At 40.2% G+C, this 25,241-nt stretch overlaps 1 protein-coding gene across 1 annotated transcript in view; it reads right to left on the reverse strand.

The window, feature by feature from the left end:
* LOC116519563 (solute carrier family 35 member F4-like) overlaps positions 1-25,241 on the reverse strand; it is a 164,051-nt gene that overhangs the window by 23,283 nt on the left and 115,527 nt on the right. The window contains 1 exon segment of the mRNA XM_032233514.1: positions 3,269-3,457. Within this exon segment, the coding sequence (XP_032089405.1) occupies positions 3,269-3,457 (189 nt within the window).

The raw sequence follows: 25,241 nt of genomic DNA on the forward strand, positions 1-25,241 counted from the left end.
AAGCAGCATATTGTTCTAGACATTTCTACATGTAACCATCCTACTAAGCATTCCAGCACTGGCAGATGTTCAATAAATAACATTGATTATTAATTGATTATGTTCCATCAAATTGTTTTCAAATCCTAGTGTCTAGATCAGGGATGTCAAACTGAAGGCCCAGAGGCTGGATGCGGCCCATGGGTGCTTAGATCGGGCCTGCGGGGCTGTCTGGGAACATGATGACTCTGCCAGGCCCTCTCGAACTCCGTTTTGCTGGCAGAGCGCTTGGGCCACTACAGACGCCCCCAACACCAGTGACGTTGAGTTGGCCATTCCCATTATGGCACGCCCCCACCTCCACCCGCCCCAAGGTCAAACACAACCCTGATGCAGCCCTCAATGAAATTGAGTTTGACACTGCTGGTCTAGATAGACAGATAACACAATGGCTACTACATTGTATCCAAATTCCAGCAATCACACATTTCTACCAATTTCTTCATAACAATGCCCAATTCACAATAATATATTCTTATCCAGACCTTGCAACAGTTACAGTGATATTCTGACGGTCCGCTGAATAGCTTTTCAATCTGTATGGGATATTAATAATTGAAATATATCGATATTTTAATCTATATCTTTTGGATATATTATTTTTAATAATATAACTGTATTTATCTTAATACTTTCATTGTAGCATTTTGTACATTATCCTCATCATGTTTTTTACTCTGCAAATTGAAAGACATGGGAAAAAAATAATACATTTGCATTTTTTTGTGGCTGCTCTTAGTCAGTCAAAATAAATTCAGAGATTAGCAAAAGAGGAATCATGAGATAAGAGAGTGACACGGCAAAGGAATCACATTTCTACAGCTTTCTCTCTGATCATTATGTTTTTTAAGCCAAAGTCAACAATGGGGAAAGCTATATTTGAGGGGGAAATCTTCCTTCTCTGACATACAGATTCCTGGTGATTTAAGACTGATCTTTCACTAGGATCAAAGAAAAGCCTTCTCCTCCATCCTATTCTTCCTCTTCCCATCATGACCAAGATAGATAAAATTAGTGTTGTGTGGTAGAATCAAGGTTAGTCTGGAGGTAGAGAAGAGAGAGAAGAGAAGAGAACAGAACAAACTGACCTTGGAGGTCTTCTAATCCAACCCACTGTTCAGGCAGGAAACCCTATACCATTTCAGACAATTAGTTGTCCAATATCTTTTTAGTTGATCTGTTTGATTCTAATGTGCCTCTTGCCATAATGATGGTGTGGAATTAATGTTTTATCCTGGAGAGGTTTCATCCTGCTGGATATTCTTTGTGCAACTAATTTGCTACAAACATCTGTGCAAGGTCACATAGTGCACACCCCTTTTGCCCATTAGTTCTTGTCTATAAAATGCCAGCATAGAAACTCTGGGCAAAGTAGACAATTCAAGAAACCATTTATTTAGTAGGGCACAGGAAGTTTGCACCCAAGACACAAATGGAGTTGTGATACAATCAATCAGAATAGAGCTGGAAGGGATCTTGGAGGTTTTCTAGTCCAACCCCCTGCTCAGACCCTATACCATTTCAGACAACTGGCTGTCCAATCTTCTCTTTAAAAACTCCAGTGGTGAAGCACCTGCAACTTCTGAAAGCAAGCTGTTCCACTGATTAATTGTCCTCACTGTTAGGGAAGGTTTTCCTTAATTTCAGGTTGCTTCTTTCCTCGATTAGTTTCTACCCATTGTGTTTCTTTTCTTGCCTTCTGGTGCTTTGGAAAATAAGCTGACCCCCTCCTCTTTGGACAGCCCCTCAAATACGGAATTATTGTATCATGTCACCCTAAACCCTCTTTTCTCGAGACTAGACATACTCAATTCCTGCCACCATTCTCCCTATGTTTTAGTCTCCAAGCCTTTAATCGCCTTAGTTGCTCTTCTCTCCATTTTTTCCAAAGTCTCAAACTCTTTTTTGTAATGTTGTGACCAAAACTGGATGCAGTATTCCAGGTGTGGTCTTACTAAGGATTTATAATCGGTAGTAATACTTCACGTGTTTTGTGATTCTATGCCTCCGTTTATACTAGGCCATAGACTAGGCCTCCTCCGAGTTCCATCTTGCCAGCCAAGTGCGGCTGGCAACTACAAGGAGAGGAGCCTTCTCAGTAGTAGCTCGACCCTTTGGAACGATCTCCCCGTGGAGATTCGTACCCTCACCACCGTCCAGGCCTTCCGCACAGCCCTAAGACCTGGCTAGCCCGTCAGGCCTGGGGACAAAGATAATTGCCCCCACCCGAATGATGAATGAATGTTGCTCATTATTTTATTCTATGTTTGTCTGTGTTATTGTTTGTATATCCCTCCCTTGATTTTAGGTAAGCCGCCCTGAGTCCCCTCAGGGAAAAGGGCAGCCTATAAGTGTTAATAAAACCCTAAAAAAAACAACCTAAAACCCTATACAATTGTTGTATTGGCTTATTGGGTTGCCACCACATACTGTTGGCTCATTCTTTAAGTGCTCATCTACTAGGACTCCAAGGTTCACCTAATCTGTACTTATACCGTTCATTGTTGGTTTCTTTATTTGCCTGAGTGTAAAACCTTGCTTTTCCCCCCCCATTAAATTTCATTTTCATTTTACTCAAGTCTTGTTGTGGCCTGCCAGTGGCCAGCAGAGCTGGCAGCAGAGTCAGACAGTGAGTAGGTTGGGGAGGAACATGGGACAGTCCTGGACGCTGCGGAAGGCTCAGATGAGGGCTCTGCATGGAGGCAGAGATGGGGCCAAGGCCATCTGGCAGTTCTCAGCTGCCTTCGGAGCTAAACAGCAGTGAGCCAGAGGAACAACTGGAACCTGATCCCAGAGGCACATGCGCAGAGCTGCCAGAAGCAAAGAACAGCTGAGGAATCAGGGTTGATTTGGGAGTGAAGCCACAGTGGACAGTGAATGGCCCCTCCCATAGGAAATAAAAGAGAAGCAAAAAGGGAATGGGCTTTTGCAGGAAACAATTTGTTCGTTCATTTCAGGAGTGTAAAGATCTGTCCATGAATCTCAGAGACTCTGTGCCGAGTTTGTCCTTTAGCAGCACTGCATTTGGAAAATATTTACATAGCAGCCTTCCAAGCTAGCTAAGGTCTGTGGTCATAACTTCACTTTTGAAAGATTGTTTACCAAGCCTTTGTGAATATGAATGAGAGGAATTAACATTAGTTTAATAAAAGGAATTTTGTTGGGACCAGGAATCTGCTTCATACCTTCTGGGGAAGCCTAGGTCAGAACAAGTCTATTGTTAGCCTACCTGATCTGTCCTGCCTCTCTCCTCTGCCGTGCCGGCAAAATCCAGAAGGACTCCGACTCTGCAGCTCTAGAATGGGAGCAGCAGAATCTTCAGCAGCGGATAAAGGGGAATGCTGCCTGCGGAGGCCAGTCTGCGTGCTGGGGCAGTTGGCTCCCGGCTTGCATCGGACGACAGAGGATCGGGAGGCACCTGAGAAGAAAGAGTTTGCATCAGTTTGGTGGGTAAACTTCCTAGAAGCAAGAGATGGGCAACTGACTCACAATTTGTTCTATAAAAACATCTTGAAGCATTAAAAGTTATGTACAACTGAAAAATAAACTACTTGCTGCTTGGATGAAAGAAAATGCATTTTGGAGCAATGGAAAGCCAAAAATTATTTTTTTTTCCTGCCTGTCTATAAATGCGGTTAAATGGTTAAGTTAATGGAAGAATTAGAAAAGGGTTCTCAGATGCAACAGTGTTATTTGCTTCTGTAGATAAGAACCAATTAGAGGAGCATTCCACAAATGCATGCAATTATTATATACATGACGGTCCATGCATTATAGAGTGTTGCGCATGCACAGCTGGTAAAGAAGTATATCATCCTAACCGACTTGATTTCTTTCCACTGTGGCAGTTAAGACTCCAAGTGGATGTTCAGATGAGGTTTTCTGATGTATTTACAGCTGCAGTTACTCCATCTTCATAGTAGCCTCGCAATAAAATCTCAGGTCCTTACGACCACAAAATTTCTCTTGCTAAGTGAGACAGTTGTTAAGTGAAATTTGCCTTATTTTACAAATTTTCTCGCCACCGTTGTTAAGTGAATCACTGCAGTGGTTAACATGATTGTAAAGTGAATCTGGTTTCCTCCTTTCCTCGTTCCTGGCTTGCCAGGAAGGTCTCAAAAAGTGATCACATGACTGTAGATCACTGCAACCGTCATAAACACGAGCCAGTTGCCAAGCATCCAAGTTTGATCACATGACCATGGAAAATGCCTGCAACAGTAAGTATGATAAATGGCCATAAGACATTTTTTTCAGTTCCATTGTAACTTTGAATGGTCTCTAAATGAACTGTGGTATGTCAAGGACCACCAGTAGCAGGAATCTCAAAAGTGCTTTTTCAAGAGGCAAGTGGACTTTCTTTGTTTTTCTTTTTAGACGTTTTGCTTCTCATCCAAGAAGCTCTGACTGGATGGTGGGAAATAGAAGGGAAGGGAATGTTTTTCTTCAAAGAGAAAACCCAGAAAGTCCAGTTGCCTCTTGACTAAGCACCTTTGGGACAACCATGACCTGGATGACCAAGAAACTCCATAGACAGTATCAGGAATCAGTCTTGGAACACAAGACATGCAATATGCTTTTTTAAAAATGTGTGAGCAATTGTGGAGGCACACACAGTTAAGGTTAGTAGCAGGGATTCCATGGTAGAAGTTAGGGTTTCAGCAGTGGTGGGTTGCTAATCCCGTTCCAACCGGTTTGGTTGGAACAGGGCCGGTGGCGTCCTCATGCACATGCGCAGTTCACGCATGCGTCTTAGCGCCTGCGTGATGCTCCAGCTGCTCGTGGAGAATCGCACAGGTGCTGTATGTGCCATGCGCCTGCATGGAAGCGCAGAAGCCTTCAAAGACCAGTAAGGAGCGCGGGCGGGCGGATGGGCCCTTCGCCGTTCCCGGAAATTACTTACTTCTGGGTTCGCCGACCACCGGTTCGCGGGGACTGTCGCGAACCGGTTGAAACCACCCCTGGGTTTCAGCTGCAACATCTTTAATTTGCTAACAATTGATAATTTTTAAAAAAATGTTTAGGCCGATATCTCAGAACCACACTGGCCTTGATCAGCATCATGATAATCAATTAAATTAATGAAACACTGTGAGCCAGCATTCCATGGAGATTTAATTAACGAGTATCTTATAGTTTCCTGATAATGGTAATCTTGAAGATAGTATTTCCCGGTTCCACGTTGTAAAAGTGTCTCATAGAAGTTTCTGTGAAGATCTGATTACACTCTGAAAATGACCAGATTGTTTTCTTCTCTTGAAAAATGAAATATCTTAGAGAATTGTTACAGGACAACCTATCTCCCTATTTCAAGGAAGATAGCTACATCTTCTCATCTTAACAAATATGTTTTGAGGCTGTGGCTTATATGAATGATTAGCTCATTTGGATACGGCCATCAGAATCACTTTCATACTGAAATTGAAAGCCTCATTCTATAGAAGGGTTTGTCATGTTCCAAGGCATGATGTTACAGGACCAATAGAGAGCACAGTAGTAATAGTATATACTAGTCATATATTTGATGTTGGCAAATGTCACAATCATATTGCTGGGATTCAGCTATTCCTGCCAGGTAAAATACTTCACTTAACTCAGTGAATTCTAACTTTTTAATGCAAATGATGAATTTGGACTAAAATCTAGTTGTATTCCCTAATGCTAGTTCAATCCTGACTTCTGATGGCTAAAAACATAACCTTCCCCTCTCCTCTCATAGTATGAATCCCTTGTTCACATTATTCCTTCTCAGTGTTTGAAGACCACAGTGCAAGCAGTCCTCAGCTTACAACCATTCATGTAGTGACCATTCAAAGCTACAATGCAATTGACTTATGACCATTTTCACACTTACAACTGTTTGCAGGATCCCAGTGGTCATGTGATCAAAATTTGGATACTTGGCAACTGGCTTTATTCATGATTGTTGCAGTGTTCAGGGGTCATAGAATCACATTTGGAGACCTTCTGACAAGCAAAGTCAATGGGGAAGCCAGATTTATTAACAATTGTGTTACTAACTTAACAACTGCAGCAATTCACTTAACAACTGTGAAAGTCAACCAGAAAAGTTGTAAAATGTGGCAAAACCCACTTAATAACCATCTCACTTAGCAACAGAAATTTGAGCTTAATTGTAGTCATAAGTCAAGGACTATCTGCAGTATGTCCCGTAGAAAAGCAAAACAGAAATTACTCCTCCTCTGACTAATTCTGCTCTATCCAGTCTGAGCAAATCTTTCAATCTTACTTAACTTAGAAACAGGGTAAAAACAGCTATTCTTAGTAAAGGCTGACTAAAAGGAGAAAAAGTGAGAAAGCAGAGTCATACAGAGACTAGTGAGTATCTCCCTTTTTTCATTCAAAAGCTTTAATTTTTAAAAAGGGAATGGCAAAACCAAAGTTACCTCTTCCAGCTAATATTATTGGAAATGCTTGCCAGGCAAATCCTCACCAAAATGATACCAAAAGCATTCATTTTTCAGATACTGAGTACATTGAAGGCATACGATCTCATGCCTGTCATAAAACTGGAATCTGGACTACAAAGGTTTATAACCTACGTACATCTTGGGCTGTTAATGTACTATGAAAATTTTATGTTTTTTTTTCCTGCTACAGACTAAGACAGCTACCTCTCTGCAATTCAAAATAATGCTGCTTCCTCTTCAACACTATTGTTTTTTTAGGTAATATAGCTTAATGTAGCTTAGCTGTGCTTGGATCTCACACAATACCCCAGCCTCATTTTGCATTTCTCCCAAACATCTCTAGATTGCATTTCAGCAATTTGGTAGCAAGTTAGCATTTTTCGCAGTGCAATGCTGCGGAGTTTTAATACCACCTTGTTCTAGTTTTCTTTCAAAAGAAAGAGTGGGATTTTTGCCTTTGACATTGTAAGGTTTTTTTTTTAAATATCCCTAAGCTTCCAGAGCAATACACATATCTGTTTTACAGTATGTTAATGTACCAAACTTCCAAAAATAAGTCTAAAAACAGGTTGAACATTTTGGCTCACCGACAGCCTCTGCAGGCTGAAAAAAATTAAAGGAAACACAACATGTAAAAAATTATCTACCTCTGGCTTTGAATAATGCACTTTACAGGACTGGTGTAAAGTTAGTGTGATGGTGAGACTAAAAGGAGAAAACCAATGTTTTCTACCATGAATATCCTAAAAGATGGTGGAATTTAAATAGAAGATAGAGAACAAATGGTTCTTGAAAAGGTACATAGAATTGGACATGGCTAGATGAGGACCTGTACACTTCACGAGTCCAGTAGAGGGCCATGAAAATATTTACAGACCCCTCGCATCTGGGACATAAATTGTTTCAACTCCTATCCTCAAAACGATGCTATAGGCACGCACACCAAGACAACTAGACACAAGAACAGTTTTTCCTCCCAAAGGCCATCACTCTGCTAAACAAATAATTCCCTCACCACTGTCAAACTAAGGCTGCATTACTATTACTATTAGTCTTCTCATCATTCCTATCACCCATCTCCTCCCATTTATGACTGCAGGACTGTAACTTTGTTGCTTATCCTTATGATTTATATTGATATTGATTGTTTCCTGGTTGCTTATTTGTACCCTATGACTATCATTAAGTGTTGCACCTTATGATTCCTGATGAATGTATCTTGTATTTTTATGTACACTGAGAGCATGATATGCACCAAAGACAAATTCCTTGTGTGTCCAATCAAATTCTATTCCATTCTAGATGGACACTACCAGATAATAGCCTACAAGCTGATTAAGAGGAGATTTAGAAAAGACATAAGGAAACAGTTCTTCACACAGCATGTAATTAACCTGTGGAATTCATTACCACAAGACACACAACAGCTATTCAGTAGGCTAGACTGGAAAATGAAGACATGATAGCAAAATCACTTCCTGGGACTTTATCTTTAGAATAAATAGTTACTACTAAGAAAACGGTCCTGTTGTATGAGCATTGCGTGTGCCATTGTTTGCCACTGTAAAGAGTGTATTGCAAACCCTCCGCATCATAATTCCCGATGCAACAAAATATATTCATAACTGACCACACAGGTGAATTCTAAAGAAACTTGGGTTTTTCTTACTTTCATTTTAAAAAAACAAAAGCAAGTAAGGCAAATTTAAAGTTGATCTGTAAAGAATGTTCACCATAATTAAAGAGACAGTTTGCATTTACACTGAGAATTGCAAAGATAGTGATATGTGTTGTGGGAATTCAACTCAGGAGGAACTGGAAGGAATGAGGAAATGCAAGATTAACAGACATTGAACCAGTTGTCTGAGCTGTGTAGTAGCTCCTTCCCCCTCCTTTCATATACAGAACAATCCTAGATGTTTACAAATCGAGGGACAACTGTTGCCAATCCCCCCCGCCTTGTCTTCTATGTCCAAAACAGCAAAGGGCCTCAGGACTGCTCTTAGGAGACTGTCATTACTTTAGAGATTCTGATTTCTCTAGCAACCTTCTTCCTTCATGTTTGAAGAGCAAGTGGTTATGAATATTTCATCATAGCTCCTAGAAAACCCAAGAAAACTCTTTCAAACTACTCTAATCTCTAAGCCCATTGCAGGGATGTGCTCTCACCATCAAGGTAAACTACCATATTCCAGCACATTTTTCTAACTTTTCTTAGTCCTATGTCCTCTATTACACTGGGCCCTCTGGGAGTCACCTGGCAGTTTGTACTGACAATGAAAGTGTCACCAAGGCCAGAAAGACAGTGACTTTTTTAGTCACCACCAGAGCATAGAAAACTGACATGGACAAATTTGCTACCTGATTGTTCACAAACAGTTGAAATGGGGGAGCTTCTGCATGAAAAACACGTTATGTTCTCTCTGCTTAAGCCATTCATCTTGAAATTCTCTGGGGTTTCTGCTATAACAGGTAACTCTTGATTTGCTTAACCTCATTTTGCTGAAGAACATAAATAGATTGGTTTCATGCCACTCGGAAAACCATAAACAAGCAAACTACATGATGGCATAGTAGAGTGTAAATTTCAGCTACTGAAGCAGCCAATCTATGGACAGACGGAGAAGCTTTCACAAAGTGTCTACCAGATAATCCTCAATTTACAGCTGCAGTTGAGCCCAACATTAGTGTTGTTAACCAAGACAGCTGTTAAGTGAGTTTGGCTCCATTATATGACCTTTCTTGCCACAGTTTGTTAAGTGAATCACTGCAGTTGTTAAGTTAGTGGCAAACCCACTTAAGAACTATCTCATTTAGCAACAGAAATTTGAGCTTAATTGTAGTCCATAAGTCGGCTGTTAAGTGAATTTGGGCTTCCCCTCATGGGCTCCCCATGACTTTGTTGTCAGAAACTCACAAAGAGAATCACCTGACCTCGGGACACTGCACCCATCATAAATACATGCCAGTTGACCAATGTATCTGATTTTAATCATGTGACTATGGGGTGCTGTGATGGCCGTAAGTGTGAAAAATTTTCATAAGTCTCTTTTTTCAGTGCCATTGCAACTTTGAATGGTCACTAAATGAACTGTTGTAAGTCAAGGACTATCGGTAAAAGAGAATGTCTTTGCCCTGTTTCAATTTACTGGATGAATTTTGAGCCTGGCTTTTTTGTGGCTACATATTTATATATTTAAAGGCAAATACTACTCATATCATCACAAATCTCCAGAACCGTAAAGCCTACAAACTTGAAATTTGGCACATATGTTCCTCTTGGCGTCTAGGTGCTCGCTAAGAAAGGATTTGTCAAAATGACCATCAGATCATTACTATTTTTATACAGTAATTAACATGCTCTGATGCTAAGGAGTTCTCCTCCCCCCCTCCCCACCTGCAAAGAACTCTGTTCCAACTGCCAGTTGCCTTATATTAAAACACTCTGATGCTAAGGAGTTTAGACATTCTACTCCCTCTCCCCATCTGAAAAGGCCTCTGTTCCAACTGCCAGTTGCCTCACATTCCATTACCTCAGTTCAAGCTGGCAGACATTCCACTCCTTCATTCAGGAGCGAGCTAGAGCTCCTTACAGTACTAAACGTCAGTACCTCACCAAATGTCTACACCTTCCCACTATGGAACTGCTTCCAAACTCAAGGTGGTGGGAATGATATTCCCTTATGTGTTTCAATCACCGACCACCACTGAGCAACAGATTGAACAGGAGTGACCGGATTTCTCCTGCATTGCCTGATCGCATAATTTCATCACTAAGGATGGGTATTCAGCTAGTGTGTGTGTATACAACAATGGGAAAAGAAGGTCTTTTTTGCCTAGACTTAGTGCCAGTTGCTTCATGAACATACAATTCATGTAGTTTCTTGGAAACAGTATGTAAGTAGTTTTCATGGTCTTTTTCTAGATCCTTTTTACTCCCTACTTTAACTAATTATAAGTTTGAGTCAAGTACTTGGAAAAATAATTCCTAAAGGGCAAGCACATTGAGTTCTAAATCAGAACATAATCAAGCTACGTATGTTGAGGAGAATGGTTGGTTGTCCTGGTACAGCACAAGTCAAGCATGAACCAATAGTGTGCTTATAGCTTCCCAAAAAAAATCCTTTGAATCAGTAGGCTGCGTCAATAAAAATTTCATGTTGAGATCATGGGAAGTAATAGTTCTATTTTGGTTGAGTTGTACCTGGAATACTGTGTCCACAAGAAGGATGTTAAAGAACTGTGAAGAATGCCAAGAGCAACAACAGATGATAATGGGCTTGGAGGTTAAATCTGTAAATAATGGTTTTTAAAGTTGTGATTGTTTAACCTACAAAAGGGAAGGCTAAGGGGTAGGAAAGAAACACAGAAGCTTTACAAAGAGAGATCTAAATTCAAAATAAGAAATAATTTCATGACTGTGAGAATTATTCAGTAGTGGAATAGCTACCTTCTGAAAATATAAGGGCTCTGTCACTAGCGGTTTTCAAAGATTGGTTAGTCATTTTTTCCAAGACAGCCAGAGAATGCCTAGACAGGGGGAATGGACCAGGAGACCAATGTAAAAGATGGCTTCCAGGCCTGACACAGGGCCATTTCCAGCACTATGATTCTACTGTACTTTCATCAAAATGCAGCGTCTTTCAAATTTATCTGATGTTAAAAACCATTTCCCAATTTAAAGGTGACTTCTTGGCCAAAAAGCTCCCATTTCTGTCAGCACATTTCTGCCTTGCCATCCATCCCTCCTTTCTGGATGCTGCATACTTAAAGAAGACCTTTGTTTTGCGAATTAACCATTGGTGTATTTGTACAGTAATGTATTTTGTAGTTCCCTGCAGATTTTGATGGCAAAAGCAAAAGAAGTTTCCGTGGTCCTTGGTATTATAGTCCCCTACCTTGCCACAGATTCCAGTACAACTTGTCTTTAAACAAATTTCGTAAGATCCACCCTAACAGGATAATCATGAATCAGTTTAGATGGTCTCCTGTTTGAGCAGAAGACCTCCAATGTCCCATCCAATTCTATTACTCTTTTTATGACAAGTAATTCCTTGAGTTATGGGTGCAGTTGAAAAAGATATGCAGCTGTGTTTATTGTCCTTATGGCCTGCCCTTACTTTTTTTTTCTATTTCTCCTGCTCCGATGCCTGGATGACCACTGTTGAAACAGTACACTCATCTAAATGAGTATAGGCTAAGTCTGATCTAGCAAGCAATTGCTGGCATCACTGTGCTAATTCTTGCTAGTCTGCCCATCAGACCAAGAAATTAGCAGAGTCAGACATAAAACAGCACAGTTCAATGGAGAAAAGACTGAGGATCCTTGCAGCACACAATTGTGCTTCTGTTTTTTTTTATTTCTACATAAAATCTTTACATTACACAATCTGGGTTATATTGCAGAGATGCTATGAGGGCCATTTATTTAACAACTTTAAGACTACTCTATTTAAGAAGTCTAACATTTTTTAATGCCATTTATCCTTTAAAAGTCTTAACATTTACTTGGAAGCTATCAAATGTTACCAGACCAAAAGGTTCAGCTAATAAAGTTATTTAGGTTGATTCAGCCTTCCATCTTTTCGAGGTGGGTAAAATGAGGACCCAGATTATTGGGGGAAATATGCTGACCTCTGTAAACCACTTAGAGAGGGCTGTAAAGCACTGTGAAGTGGTATATAAGTCTATGTGTTTAGTGCTATTGCTATTATTTCTTCTTCTAAGTCCTGACCAAGCTTGTGCCCTCTTCTGAGAAATCACAACCATTGGAGCACAGCAAGCAAGGCCCTGCCTGCATTTACTAAGTGGTCCTGGCCTTAAATAAAGCAGGACCCCATATAATAATGCAACATAAGAAGGAAGAATTAAATCACAACCGTCATGAACTTTAAAAATCAAACCCCATCTTAAAACTCAAGACCAAAACGAACCTGAAACCTTTCATATCTAGTGTAAGTAGGATGCTCATTTGTTTAATCAAACATAACATGGAACCCCTACAATAATTATTATTCTGGAAGAATGTTGGAACTATGCTTCTTTTTTTCACCTTCTATGAACAATACAGATTACTCGGTTATCTCTTTGCTTTCAGCAAATCATTGCTTGCCATACAAATGAACTAGCTAGGAGTTGTGCTTGTCACCAAAAATAATAAAACCAATGCTGTAAACCAGACTCTGTTTCTAGTTGAACGGGAAGTATCCTGAATGGACTCTGTGGCACCAATGCTGGTGAACAAGTTCGGTTTTAATTATCACGATTACTTGTGTGCTGATGACTCAAAATTTATATATTTACCTTCCCGGACTTTAGCAAAACTTTGTTCCCTGCTTGATAAATAATTCTGCATGTATGTGTTTATCCTGGTGAAGAACTAGCTCAAGTTCCTTCCTATGTGCTAGACTTTCTTTGCTTTCCTGAATGTTAGCATTAAAAAACAAAGTTTACATAAGCTTCTCTCACTAAATTTGAATACAGACCTCCCTGATCCAAGCATCTTTGATATATTTGCTTTCAGCCCCACTTCACATCCTCTGGGAAATCAGTTTTAACTTCAGCCACCAGGGAATCCCATGGATTATGAGTTCTGTACTACATTTATGTAAATCCACCAAGTCATCTTATATTTAGGCTCTCTAGAAAATTGCAGTTGGTACTCACTGTTGTAGCAATTACAGTCAAGGGACCTTGCCACGGATAGGGAGGCAACTTTAAAGGGGAAAATGGATCCCTGAGCAAAAACCAATACCAACTTGATCCTATACCAAAAGCCATCTATGAAGACAAACCCATCGTCAGTAATTACCAACACTGCTTTAAGTGATATTTGACTGCCTCTCTTGCTGTCAAAATTGCTCAGATCTCTGGGTAGCTGGAATTGGAGGACATTCCTCCTTCAGAGAAGTCTGCAACTCTGTGGTAAAAAGAGCAGTGAGAGGAGTAATATGTATAACCAACGACACACCCTGCAAACAGGTGGAACAGAAAGTACCTGAAGGATGAAATCTCCTCCCTGAGTAATTGCCTGCCTTCATATTTAGAACCGCATTAAAGTCATTGATTGCTGTATTGTTGAAGGAAGACGTCTTGGTTCCCCCCCCCCCCCCCCGCCTCCTGCACATTCATGCTATTTTAAACTACGACCCTCCAAATAAGCAGCTAATCTTCGGAGACTGTCGTGACACAATCCAGCATTTCAAAGAGAGAAAAATGGAAAGATTTTATACTGAAATACTATTGGATGACACAGGCAGACTGGGTGAGCTGGTTTAGCACTTTGCAAACTAACAATGAAAGGCAACCAACTTTTCCTCCCTCAGCTGAATCTCTTTCCTCCCCCTCCCCATAAACAGTTTTTATACACCGTAAAAACCAGACATTAGGGGGCTGTTAATTCCAATCTTTTAAAAAATCTTTTAGTTACATTTTCAAACATTTTACAAATGGTCATCTTTCAAAGGAGAGATGGGCTCAAAAAGAAAAAATGGAAAGAGAGAGAGAGAGAGAGAAGAACAGAACGGCAGCTAATTCCTTTCTTTGGGTAAGATAACACAGGAGGAAAATAAAATTGCATTTACCGTCTGATCTAGGTGAATTTAATGTGGAAAGACTGAAAGGTTCTAACGGTGCCACTCTCGATGTATGTTTCTTCATTCTCTGGAAACGTCCGCTCGCAGATGTTATGGTCTCTTCTCCGCATTTTCCCTCCACATTGTTTTTTGTTGCCCCCCCCTCCCCCCCAATATCAAAAGGTACCTCTCTGTTGTGTCTAGAGACAAGATGCTGTTCGGAAGATGCTGCAGCAAGCTTGGAGGGCAGATCTGCTGTTTCCCGGGGAAACCATTTGCAACACATGCAAACAAGGCTTGACCTCAAAAGCCAATACTTTTCTCTTGCATTCGGTGTCGGTCTGACACGGCCGGCAGTTCAGAAAACAATACCCTACATGTATTGCCAAATACACCTTCCTTCAACTTCTAAGACGGAGTAAACTCCTCCTGAAAGACAGCACCTTTTGGCATGAAACAGTGTTCCTCTCTATGCCCACAAACCAGGCACGCGATCCTTTGGCAACAACAGCAGGGAAAGATGAAATACAGTACAATTTACTGGTACTTCGTGCTACGGAAACGTATGAGAGGTTATGTGGGCTGCATCTACTAAACTTGTAAACCTTTCTCTGGTCTAATACTGGTGGTGGGGGAGGGAAAGTGGGGAAGGCTCCCTGCTGCTTAGTCAAATATAATGGGATGGGAGGGAAATCTTGAAAACCAGCACTGCATCAAAAATCAGCTAACTGGGTACTGAGAGGGATCTCATAACATGAAATAAACCCCTCTACGTTTTCAGCTTAGCAGAATTTTTTTCTCAGGGGAAGCCAAAACAAGCCCCCATTATTTAAAAAAAAGGGGGGGACTAAATAATCATAAAAAGTATGATTAGGTACAAAGGAGTAGATGAGTTTCTGATTCTCTCAATTGTACGAATAAAAATGACCACTAGCAAAGGTAAAAATGTGTAAGGGGAAAAAAGAGCACACTGTTTCTTTCCAACAGGGAGTTCAGGAACCACGTATGAGTCTCACCACCACAGCTATTCTCCTGCAATATTACCTTTACAACAATAGCAATAGCACGTAGACTTATACATCGCTTCACAGTGCTTTACAACCCTCTCTAAGCGATTTATAGAGTCAGCATATTTCCCCCAACCATCTGGGTCCTCATTTTACCAACCTTGGAAGGATGGGAGGCTGAGTCAACCTTGAGTCGGTCAGGTTTGAAGGAATCGAACTCCTGACACTGTACGAGCAGAGTTAGCCAGCAATACTGCCTTCTAACCACTGTGCCACCACAGCTCTTACAATACTGTCAGGTAGGTCAGTGATGGTCAGTACTGAATCAAGGTCATCAAGCAAGCAAGGTTTTACATGTCTGCATATCCAACATGGTACCAGCTCAGCAACCCCTCTTTTAAGTACAGGTAATCCTCGACTTACAACACTTCATTCAGTGACTGTTTGAAGTTACAATGGCACTGAAAAAATGACTTGTGACAGTTTTTCACCCTAATGGCTGTTGCAGCATCCCCTGATCACATGATCAAAAATTGGGCGCTTGGCAACTGACTCATATTTATGACGATTGCAATGTCCCGGGGACATGTGATCAGATTTGTGACCTTTTGATGTGCAAAATCAACGAGGAAGCCAGATTCAGTTAACAACCGTGTTATAGTCTTAGCAACTGCAGTGAGGCATTTAACAACTGCGGCCAGAAAGGCCATAAAATGAGACAAAATTCACTTAATAAAAATGTCTCGCTTAACAATAGAAAGTTTGGGCTCTGTCGAGGTCATAAGTCGAGGATTACCCATACTTAGTCTTTTATTCATAATTCATGATATGGGAAATTAGCATACTATTTCAAGATTAGCCGTAAAATGTTTCCAGGCCCACATAAATCCCACATACTCTTAGGGGAAAAAAGAATAACTGCTGTCTAGTTTTTGTTTGGAAATGAGTCCATATGTTCTGGATAAAGGCAAACATTAGCTGAGATGGTAAAAAGCAACCTGGGAAATTAGAGCAGAGAAAACTCATAATTTGTTCATGCTTGCCATGGCCATAATTTAGGGCTGTAAAATACCTTCAACATTACAAATACACCTGAACAGAAATTTAAACTCAAGTTTCCATGCCTTGTTAAAAACCCTACAAAGACAACCAATGATCAATTTCTTGGAAGAAAATACTATTGAACTATATCCACATCTGCCAAGGTTCTGTAATACACAACTGAGCCTGCTGCAATGGTAAGATGGACAATATGAACACTCTACACCAGAGGTGTCAAACTCAAGGCCCGAGGGCCGGAACTGGCCCATAGGGTGCTTAGGTCTGGCCCGCGGGGCTGCCCTGGAAACAGCAAAGGATTAGCTCGCAGTGACTCTGCCAGTGAAAATGGAGCTCGGGAGGGCCACATGCACCCCTCCCAAGCTCTGTTTACGCTGGCAGAGGGTTGCAGGAGGCCGTCACAGCTGAAAATGGAGCTCAGGAGCCCATTTCTCTGGCAGAGCACTTGGGGCACTGCAGGTGCCCCCCGATACGAGTGACGTTGAGCTGGCCACACCTACCATGCCCACTCCGGGCCCCCAAGGTCAAACACAACTCTGATGCAGCCCTCACTGAAATCAAGTTTGACACCCCTGCTCCACACACATCAAACTTCCCAGTCATATGTCCTTTTTGTTTAGTCATAGTTATTGGTGTTGAATTGCACATTTCACACATCCATTTCTTATATTCCAATTGGGGATCCTCCAGAGGTTTACGGCACTACATCTAACAGAGTTCCAAGATTATGAGAATTATGGTTTAAAATATCTGGAGGGTATGAGGTTGGAGAAGCCTTCTCCATTTTGGGGTCCACCTACATGAGTTAGGCATCAAATTAAATAATCTCCCAGCAATATGGTCCAAGGCCAGGCTAACATGAAATATATGGTTCAAACTATCTGAAGGGCACTAAATTGGAAACAGTGGTTCTATTATTTTTTTTGAGAATTTTTTTAATCTTTTATTCTCTTAAATAACATTTTAAGTATACATTCACATAGTTGTTATTCTTCTATACATTTATCATTCTTATACATTTATTATTTCATTTAATGGGCTATAATATACAATTTGGGTTCCTTTATTTACCATCCCTTCTTCCTGTTGTAACACCACCTCATTTTCCCTTTCTTTTCTCCCTCCCTCCCTTCTCTACTTTCTTCCTTCTTCCTCTCCTTCCCCTTCCTTCTTCCCTTGCCTTTCTCCCGCTCCTCCTCTTCCTCTTCCCCTTCCTACCCTCTCTCCTTCTCTTCCTCTTCCTTCCATCCTCCTCTCCTTGCCTCTTTCTTCTTTCCCCCATCTTCCTTTCATGTTCTCTTCGTTCCCTCTTCTTTTCTATTATTGTAGGTGTCTCTTTTCGGCCTCAGTTTATATTTCCTTGGGATGGTATTTCCACAGACCCAAATATAATTTGATATCATTTCTTATTCCCTTACCTTCGCTAATTTATCCTAGCTATATTTTCCTCCCCTTTATCTCTCGCTTTTGGCTATATACTTATATATTTAATATTTTCTTTTCTGTTTTCTCCTTCTCCCCCACCCTTTCCATTAACAGTGCCTCATCTGTGTTCTATATCTTCTCCCTATTTTCTTTTCTAGTTTCCTTCCTCAGACCAACCATAGAATCTTCCCTATATAGAAAGAGTGGTTCTATATCTATCAGGAAGTAGTTTCCAATGGCATGCCTTTTCTAAGAAAGTTCATACAAGACTCTGTATTTCAGGAGAAAATAATGGGATTGATTTTAGATAAATCTAAACTGCCCTTCTTAAGAGCGATATTGAGTCAGCCACCCCAAAGTGTTATTTATGTCAACTCATGTTGCTGTGTGTTACAGTTAATGATAGGGAAGAGGTCTGAGGGATTTTCTGCTTTGTGTCAAAATAACCAGATTGGTTTTGCACCTCCTGACTAGGGCAGGTGAAAGAGACTTTTCTTGTGTCCTCCCCACCCCACCAATGCAACAAAATGTGCCACTCTGTGTCAACTTCATACAATGTAACTACCAATCATATTTAGAGCAACTAAGACTAACTGGTTAACTTTATAAACTAAAATCCATTTTATCAGATGCATTGTCCTAAGCCTTAATTGGATAAGTTCATAGGTCTCTGGAGGTGTGAGAGGGGGTGTAAAGAGAGGGGGGAAGCAGAGAGAGGAGAGAGAGAGCGACAGAGAAAGAGAAGAAAGAAAAAAGAAAGAAAGAAAGAAAGAAAGAAAGAAAGAAAGAAAGAGGATGAAGAGAGAGGAGACAGAGAAAGGGAAGGGGGAGAGAGAGACAGAGACAGAGAGGATTCATGTATGAATTGGGAGAGGCCAATTAACAATGGCCTTAAAGATTCTAGCAAACATACCATTCAATAAAATATACAAAAGAAAAGAAAAGGAAAAAATTACTTCAAGTATTTCTGGCTAGTTTCTGGCTAGTTTTAGGTCAGGTTTCTACTTTACATTTACAATCCTCCCACACTTTTTCCACACTACCAACTTCATTACTAGTTTTATGTATACATTTACAAGTTGTCTTCCCCTTCTCCTCCTCCTCCACTCCTCCTCCTCCTCTTCCTCTTCTTCTGGAAGGTAAGGCATGCTAAGAGTTCACTAGATCATCTCATCCTTCTATCTTTACTATACAGAAAATACAATCACAACAAGAGCCATCTAGCCTCTATTTAACACCTTCCAAGGCACTTTCACCAGAAAAATTAGAAAATTGTGTTGTGTACAACAGTTGCATTGTAAGTTAAAAGAGAGTAAATGATAGTTGGACATCAGAAAAATGAGAAAATTTACTTAATTTTTAATATAGTAAACATAACTTATATAAATCAAAGCTCTTTTGGGGTCCTCTATCATTTGTCAGTGTTCCAAATATCATCCAAAATTAAATCAGAGTCCAAAGCAGAACTTTCCTCAAACTTCCAATTTATTAAGAGAGATATGTTGGCACATCTGTGGAAACCCGAATCTGAAAGCTTCCGGGGTTTCCCACCCAGTTGAAAGTTCATGATCTTGCCCCCCCCACACACACACACACTTCCAAGTCCCAAATGGGAAAAATGTATGCACAATCATGGCTTCAGCTGATAAGGAGGAGGACCTGTGGCTTAATGGTTAAGACGTCTGCCTAAGATGCAATACAGCACAGGTTCGAATCCCAGTAAGGGTATGGCTAGCTGATGAGAGCTAAATAGCTTGAAATAGATCTATACTAGTCTCCCTTTATTTATTTATCGGCACAAATACAACACAATGTTTCCACATCATGCAAGGATGCTTTGTCCTCCCAGACCAGTAAGTTCTAGGCCATGTTTCACAAACCATAACTAACTACATTCAGTTGAAAGCAAAGAAATAGTACTATATTTTTTTTCTGAAGTTCAGTTGTCTAGTTCCCGGTTTTGTTTTATCTCATTTTTTTAGAAGTTAGAATTTTGGGGACACACAAAACAACTCAAGAATAAGGCAAGAAATTAAAAGCAAACCACATATCTTTCATATATTAAACCACTGTAGCATTTTGGTATATTAATCAAAGGGTTAAATCTTAAACCCATTCAGTTAGCCAGAGAACATCAAAAATGAAAAAAGCATATTGAGGTTATCTGGAACAAATGTAAAATTAAACACCAGGTTCCTATGTCCTCCTTCTTTTCTTCCCTCTTATGCTAATTTCTTGCTTTCCATCCTAATTTAGGACATCTTCCAACTGGCTGTTTTGCTTGACCCAACAAAGTGGTTAAACACATTAGAAGACAAATAGATGATTTCAAAACAGCGAGATAAGTTGGAACAATGGTTCAAATGTAAAGTCCTGCACCAAGGGTGGATTCCGGCAGTCGGGAACGTGGGCGGGCTCCCCAACTGCCGCAGCACTGGAACGATCTTAACCAATACATTTCTATGTTTGTTTATTAGTCATATGCGTAGAAGTTCTCCTTATTTTCGGTTCAGTGTTTTAGTGTTCACTGTTTTTAGAATAGTGTAATTTTAATTTTGCTAACCATTTGAATGTAGGCCCCTCTTGATCTTGAGGCCCTAGGCTGAAGCCTAGTTAGCCTATAGGAAAATCTGGCCCTGCTTGGAGCACTGTGTGTTCTTACACAAAGGAGGAGTTAATTCTTCTTCATGTTCTCTTGTCCTGAATAGCAGATTCAGAACCAATGAATTGAAACATTAGGGAAAGACATTAATGAAGGATCTCTTGATGCTAAGGGGAAGTCAACCAATAGATTAGATTCCCTCATGAAGTGGTATGTTCCCCTTCACTGGTGGTCTTCAAACAGAGATTTAATAGTCCTCTGTCCAAAATGCTTCAGCAATCCAATACAATACAATACAATAGCAGGGTTGGAAGGGATCTTGGAGATCTTCTAGTCCAACCCTCTGCCTAGGCAGGAAACCCTATACCATTTCAGACAAATGGCTATCCAACATCTTCTTAAAGACTTCCAGTGTTGGGGCATTCACAACTTCTGGAGGCAAGCTGTTCCACTGATTAATTGTTCTAACTGTCAGGAAGTTTCTCTGCAGTTCTAAGTTGCTTCTCTCCTTGATTAGTTTCCACCCATTGCTTCTTCTTCTACACTCAGGTGTCCTAGAGAATATTTTGACTCCCTCTTCTTTGTGGCAACCCCTGAGATATTGGAACACTGCTATCATGTCTCCCCTAGTCCTTCTTTTCATTAAACTAGACATACTCAGTTCCTGCAACCGTTCTTCATATGTTTAGCCTCCAGTCCCCTAATCGTCTTTGTTGCTCTTCTCTGCACTCTTTCCAGAGTCTCCACATCTTTTCTACATTGTGGCAACCAAAACTGAATGCAGTATTCCAAGTGTGGCCTTACCAAGGCATTATAAACTGGTATTAACACGTCATGTGATCTTGATTTTATCCCTCTGTTTATGTAGCCTAGAACTGTGTTGGCTTTTTTGGCAGCTGCTATACAATGCTGGCTCATATTTAAATAGTTGTCCACTAAGACTCCAAGATCCCTCTCACAGTTACTACTATTAAGCAAGGTACCACCTATACTGTATCTGTGCATTTCATTTTTCTAGCCTAAATGTAGAACCTTACTCTTTTCACCATTGAATTTCATTTTATTAGATAGTGCCAATGTTCAAGTTTGTCAAGATCCTTCTGTATCTTAAGCCTGTCTTCTGGAGTGTTGGCTATTCCTTCCAGCTTGGTGTCATCTGCAAATTTGATGAGTTCCCCATTTATTCCCTCATCCAGCAGATCCTGCACTAAATAATAACTAAAGAAGATTCAAATTCCAGACAGCTTTCCTCCAACAACTTTAATGCCATTTGACCTTCTTCTATATTAATAACAATTTAGTACTATGAAGCCATTTATTTTTGAACATTCTATGCCACCACTCAGCATAGTTTTCCAGAAAGCTTACAGAAACAAAGAGGAAAAAAAGCATTAAAAATTCATTACTAAATTAACAAAGCAATTATATCTTCTGTCAGGGTGCTCCTAAGTTAGAGTACTCCAATGAGCCCCAATGATTACAGGCAGGCAGGAAAGTTACACTTTAGGGAATCCAAGTCAACTTTCCTGCAGTATTAGAAAACAAATGCAAGTAGTTTTAAGCTATTCACATCTTTATCCAGATTGTTTGAATAAGGTCCAACTGGTTTTTGAAATTAAGCCTGCATAATTTGCAGATTGTTCCAGTGACTATGCAATTCACACACTCTTCCCCATTTCTATCCATTTTGGGAGTGGTAAAAAATTCTGTCAACCCTGAAGCTGGCCTGGCCGAAGCCGTCTTGGAGCTTCAGTGCCACCACACTGGAGTGAGGGATAGGGATGGGGGAGTAGAGAGAGCTGGAGTTGTGTAGTCCAAATAAAATGCTTTCTCTTGGGAACCAAGGACGTTTTCACACCTGGCCGGGGGAAGGAGGAGTGATGTCACTAGACCAGTGGACACTGCATTGATTGGGCCATGTTACTGATTGTTTGGGGTTGGGGAAAAACTTTTACTTTTAATTACAATAGGTGAAGACCAAGTGGCTTTCAGAATTGGTTTTCACCAGACATGTGTCAATTTGATATTTCCAATAAAGCTGTTTTTGAGGAATCCACTTGCCTCGGAGTTTTTGCTTGCAATGGATCTATTACTTGGAACCCTGACAAATTCAGTAGTTGGCCACTACAGATTTGGATATCGGAAGTGAAATTCCTATTGCCAGCAGCAGCTTCCTCTTTTCCCCAAGGTCTCCATCAGAAATAAAGTGAGAAAGTAAAACGGCGGGCTTCTCTCATCAGCTCTGGATCACAGAATTGGCTTTTTTCCTTATCAAAATTCTTTCCTCTCATCTAAAACGTTCTACAGTTTCTAATTCAATCTGATTAAAGAGGATCTTTTCTTGGCAATGCTTTCAAATTAAAAATTGAGTGTAGAGTTGTTGCACTTCAGCTTTGAGGTGCATAAGGTGCATGTGTGTATTCATTATACAATCATTTCTAGATCGTGGAAATCTATGGGACCACGGCTTCTTTCCAGTTCAAGAAGATTTGGTAGAATAGGCAGCCTCTGCATGCTTTCTTTCAGGGAATGTCACCCACAGGGATCATGGAAATACGCCTTCTCAACTATGGCTCCTTTTGGTAGAACATGGTTTATTTATTTCTAATTAATTCATTTAATTTGTATAACTGCTCAACTTGAAGCAGTGATTGTTGGTGATGAGCAATCATAAAAATGATTAAACAATTAAAACACAATGCAGAAAGGTCTTTGCCCCTTTTCTTCCTTCTATACATTTGGGAGAGAAATGTAGAAATTTACTTTATGTTGACAATAGCACCAGCTTGTACTAAGTCATTTCAGCCTTAGAATAATAGAGTTGGAAGGGGCCTTGGAGGTCTTCTAGTCAAAACCCCCTGCTTAGACAGAAAACCCTACACCTTTTCAGACAAATAGTTTTCCAATCTCTTCTTAAAATCTTCCAGTATTGGAGCATTCACAACTTCTCGAGGCAAGTTGTTCCATTGATCAATTGTTCTAACTGTCAGGAAATTTCTCCTCACTTCTAAGTTGCCTCTCTCCTTGATTAGTTTCCACCCATTGCTTCTTGTCCTGCCCTCAGGTGTTTTGGAGAATAGCTTGACTCCCTGTTCTTTGTGGTAGTCCTTGAGATATTACAACACTGCTATCATGTCACTCCTAGTTTTTCTTTTTATTAAACTAGACATAGCCAATTCCAACAACCATTCTCCATATGTTTTAGCCTCCAGTCCCCTAATTTGGATTGGTCAAGGTTTGAACCTACAACTTCTGAATACAGTACAAAAACTCTACTGGGTGACTGCAGCCTCTTCCTTTAAAACTCTGAGTAATATAAATATTAGCCTCCCAGCAGTCTTTGATGAACAGAACTCTTTAATATGCCATTTATTTTAAGTGGAAGGTTATCTCATAGGACTCTTTTGTTTAAACAGAGATTTTAAGGTTCTTAATACACTCATAATATGCTCTTCACATACCATATAATTAACTTGTGACATTCATTAACACAGGGCCAGTAATTTGAACAGTTTTTAAAATGGAATTGGGTGAATTTATGGAGAGCATGTCTACAAGGGCTATTGGTCTTGAAAGACTCAAAGTTTCTTCCAGATTGGGGCAGCAGGACGAGGTGGAAAGATGCCTTCACGTCTTGCTTTTGAGTAGCCCAAAGACAACTGACAAAATGTGAGAAACAAAATGCTAAACTAAGATGGGGTTTCTCCTTCTCCAGCAGGGCTGTTCTCTGGTTCTGAACTTCCTCCAAAGAGTAATTTAGCTGTTCACTGACAATAGTGCATGGTGTGAATAAACTGAGTGGAAAGACAGTTTGCAGCATCAACAAAGCAGAAATCTATATTATTACTTTCAAGTTTGCAGCATTGCACTGCTGGACATAATAAAGAATAGTTGAGTTTCTATTATTATTAGCTGTAGAGGAGGAATGTGTGAGCAGGCATAATTTAGTTGTAATTGAATGTCAAATAATTAATGAACTAATCTGGGGCAAATGACAAAACCACTTAAATTTTTCCAATTCTGTACTTATGAAGTGTCTTATCTCCAGATGTCTATGGAGAAGTAATTTCTCAGAACCAAAGTTTAATAAGAACAGTGAAAACTGTACAATATGCAATTATATTTTAAATATATTTCAGAAATTCAGTACCCCTCATTAGAGACATATTACTTTTTATTATACTGTATGTTTGACTAAAAGTTCAAGCTTAGACAAAGTAATATACTTTTGAATGGCAAAAATCACATAGCTGTTCTTATTGGATATTGTTCAAATGATTTGTTTCCCTTTTTAAAGAAGAGTCAATTCCATGCTATAAACTCATCTTTAATTTCATTTCCATTGAGGTGCATTGCTTGCTTGTTATCATCTTATTCCCAGATGCTCAAGACAGCCCAGAATAATATCAATAGTAATGAATTATTAAATATCTATGCTACCTGTCTTCCAGTGTTATTATACTTCTCCTCCTCCTCCTCTTCCTCCATCCCATCCCCCTGTGAAGTAGTTTGGACCAACTGGCTCAAAGTAACTCAGTCAGATTTCATAGCTGAGGATAGTCTAGAACCCAGGTCTCTTCAGTCCTAGGACAACACCTTAACCAGGGTTGGGTTCTGGCATGCATGTGCAGAAGCAGAAAGCAAGATGGTGGCACCTATGACACTGCCCGGAGAAGCAGTTCAGGGGTGTGGCAGGCCTGGGTCACTGCCAGTTCCAGCGACCCAGGCCTCCATACCACTACCAGTTTGGCCGAAATGGTCCGAAACGGTAGGAAACCACCACTGACCTTAACACTGCAATAGACTATTATGCCCATCATGCTAACCCTAAATGGTTAGCCATCATTCCAATTGGAAAGGGGAAACCATAGACCGGGATCGCCATGAATTTTCTTTCCTACTGTCATCTGCCTATTCTGTAAATAGAAAATGCTGCTTCTTTTCTATATAGACTCTGACTGAATCCCTGATCACTGCAGATGAAGTAGAACTACCTCCATAATTTTGATATCGCCTACAATAGCAATAGCAGTAGACTTATATACCGCTTCATAGGCCTTTCAGCCCTCTCTAAGCGGTTTACAGAGAGTCAGCATATTGCCCC

This window comes from Thamnophis elegans, chromosome 1 (genome assembly GCF_009769535.1).
Source record: "Thamnophis elegans isolate rThaEle1 chromosome 1, rThaEle1.pri, whole genome shotgun sequence".
Classification (NCBI taxonomy): Eukaryota; Metazoa; Chordata; class Lepidosauria; order Squamata; family Colubridae; genus Thamnophis; species Thamnophis elegans.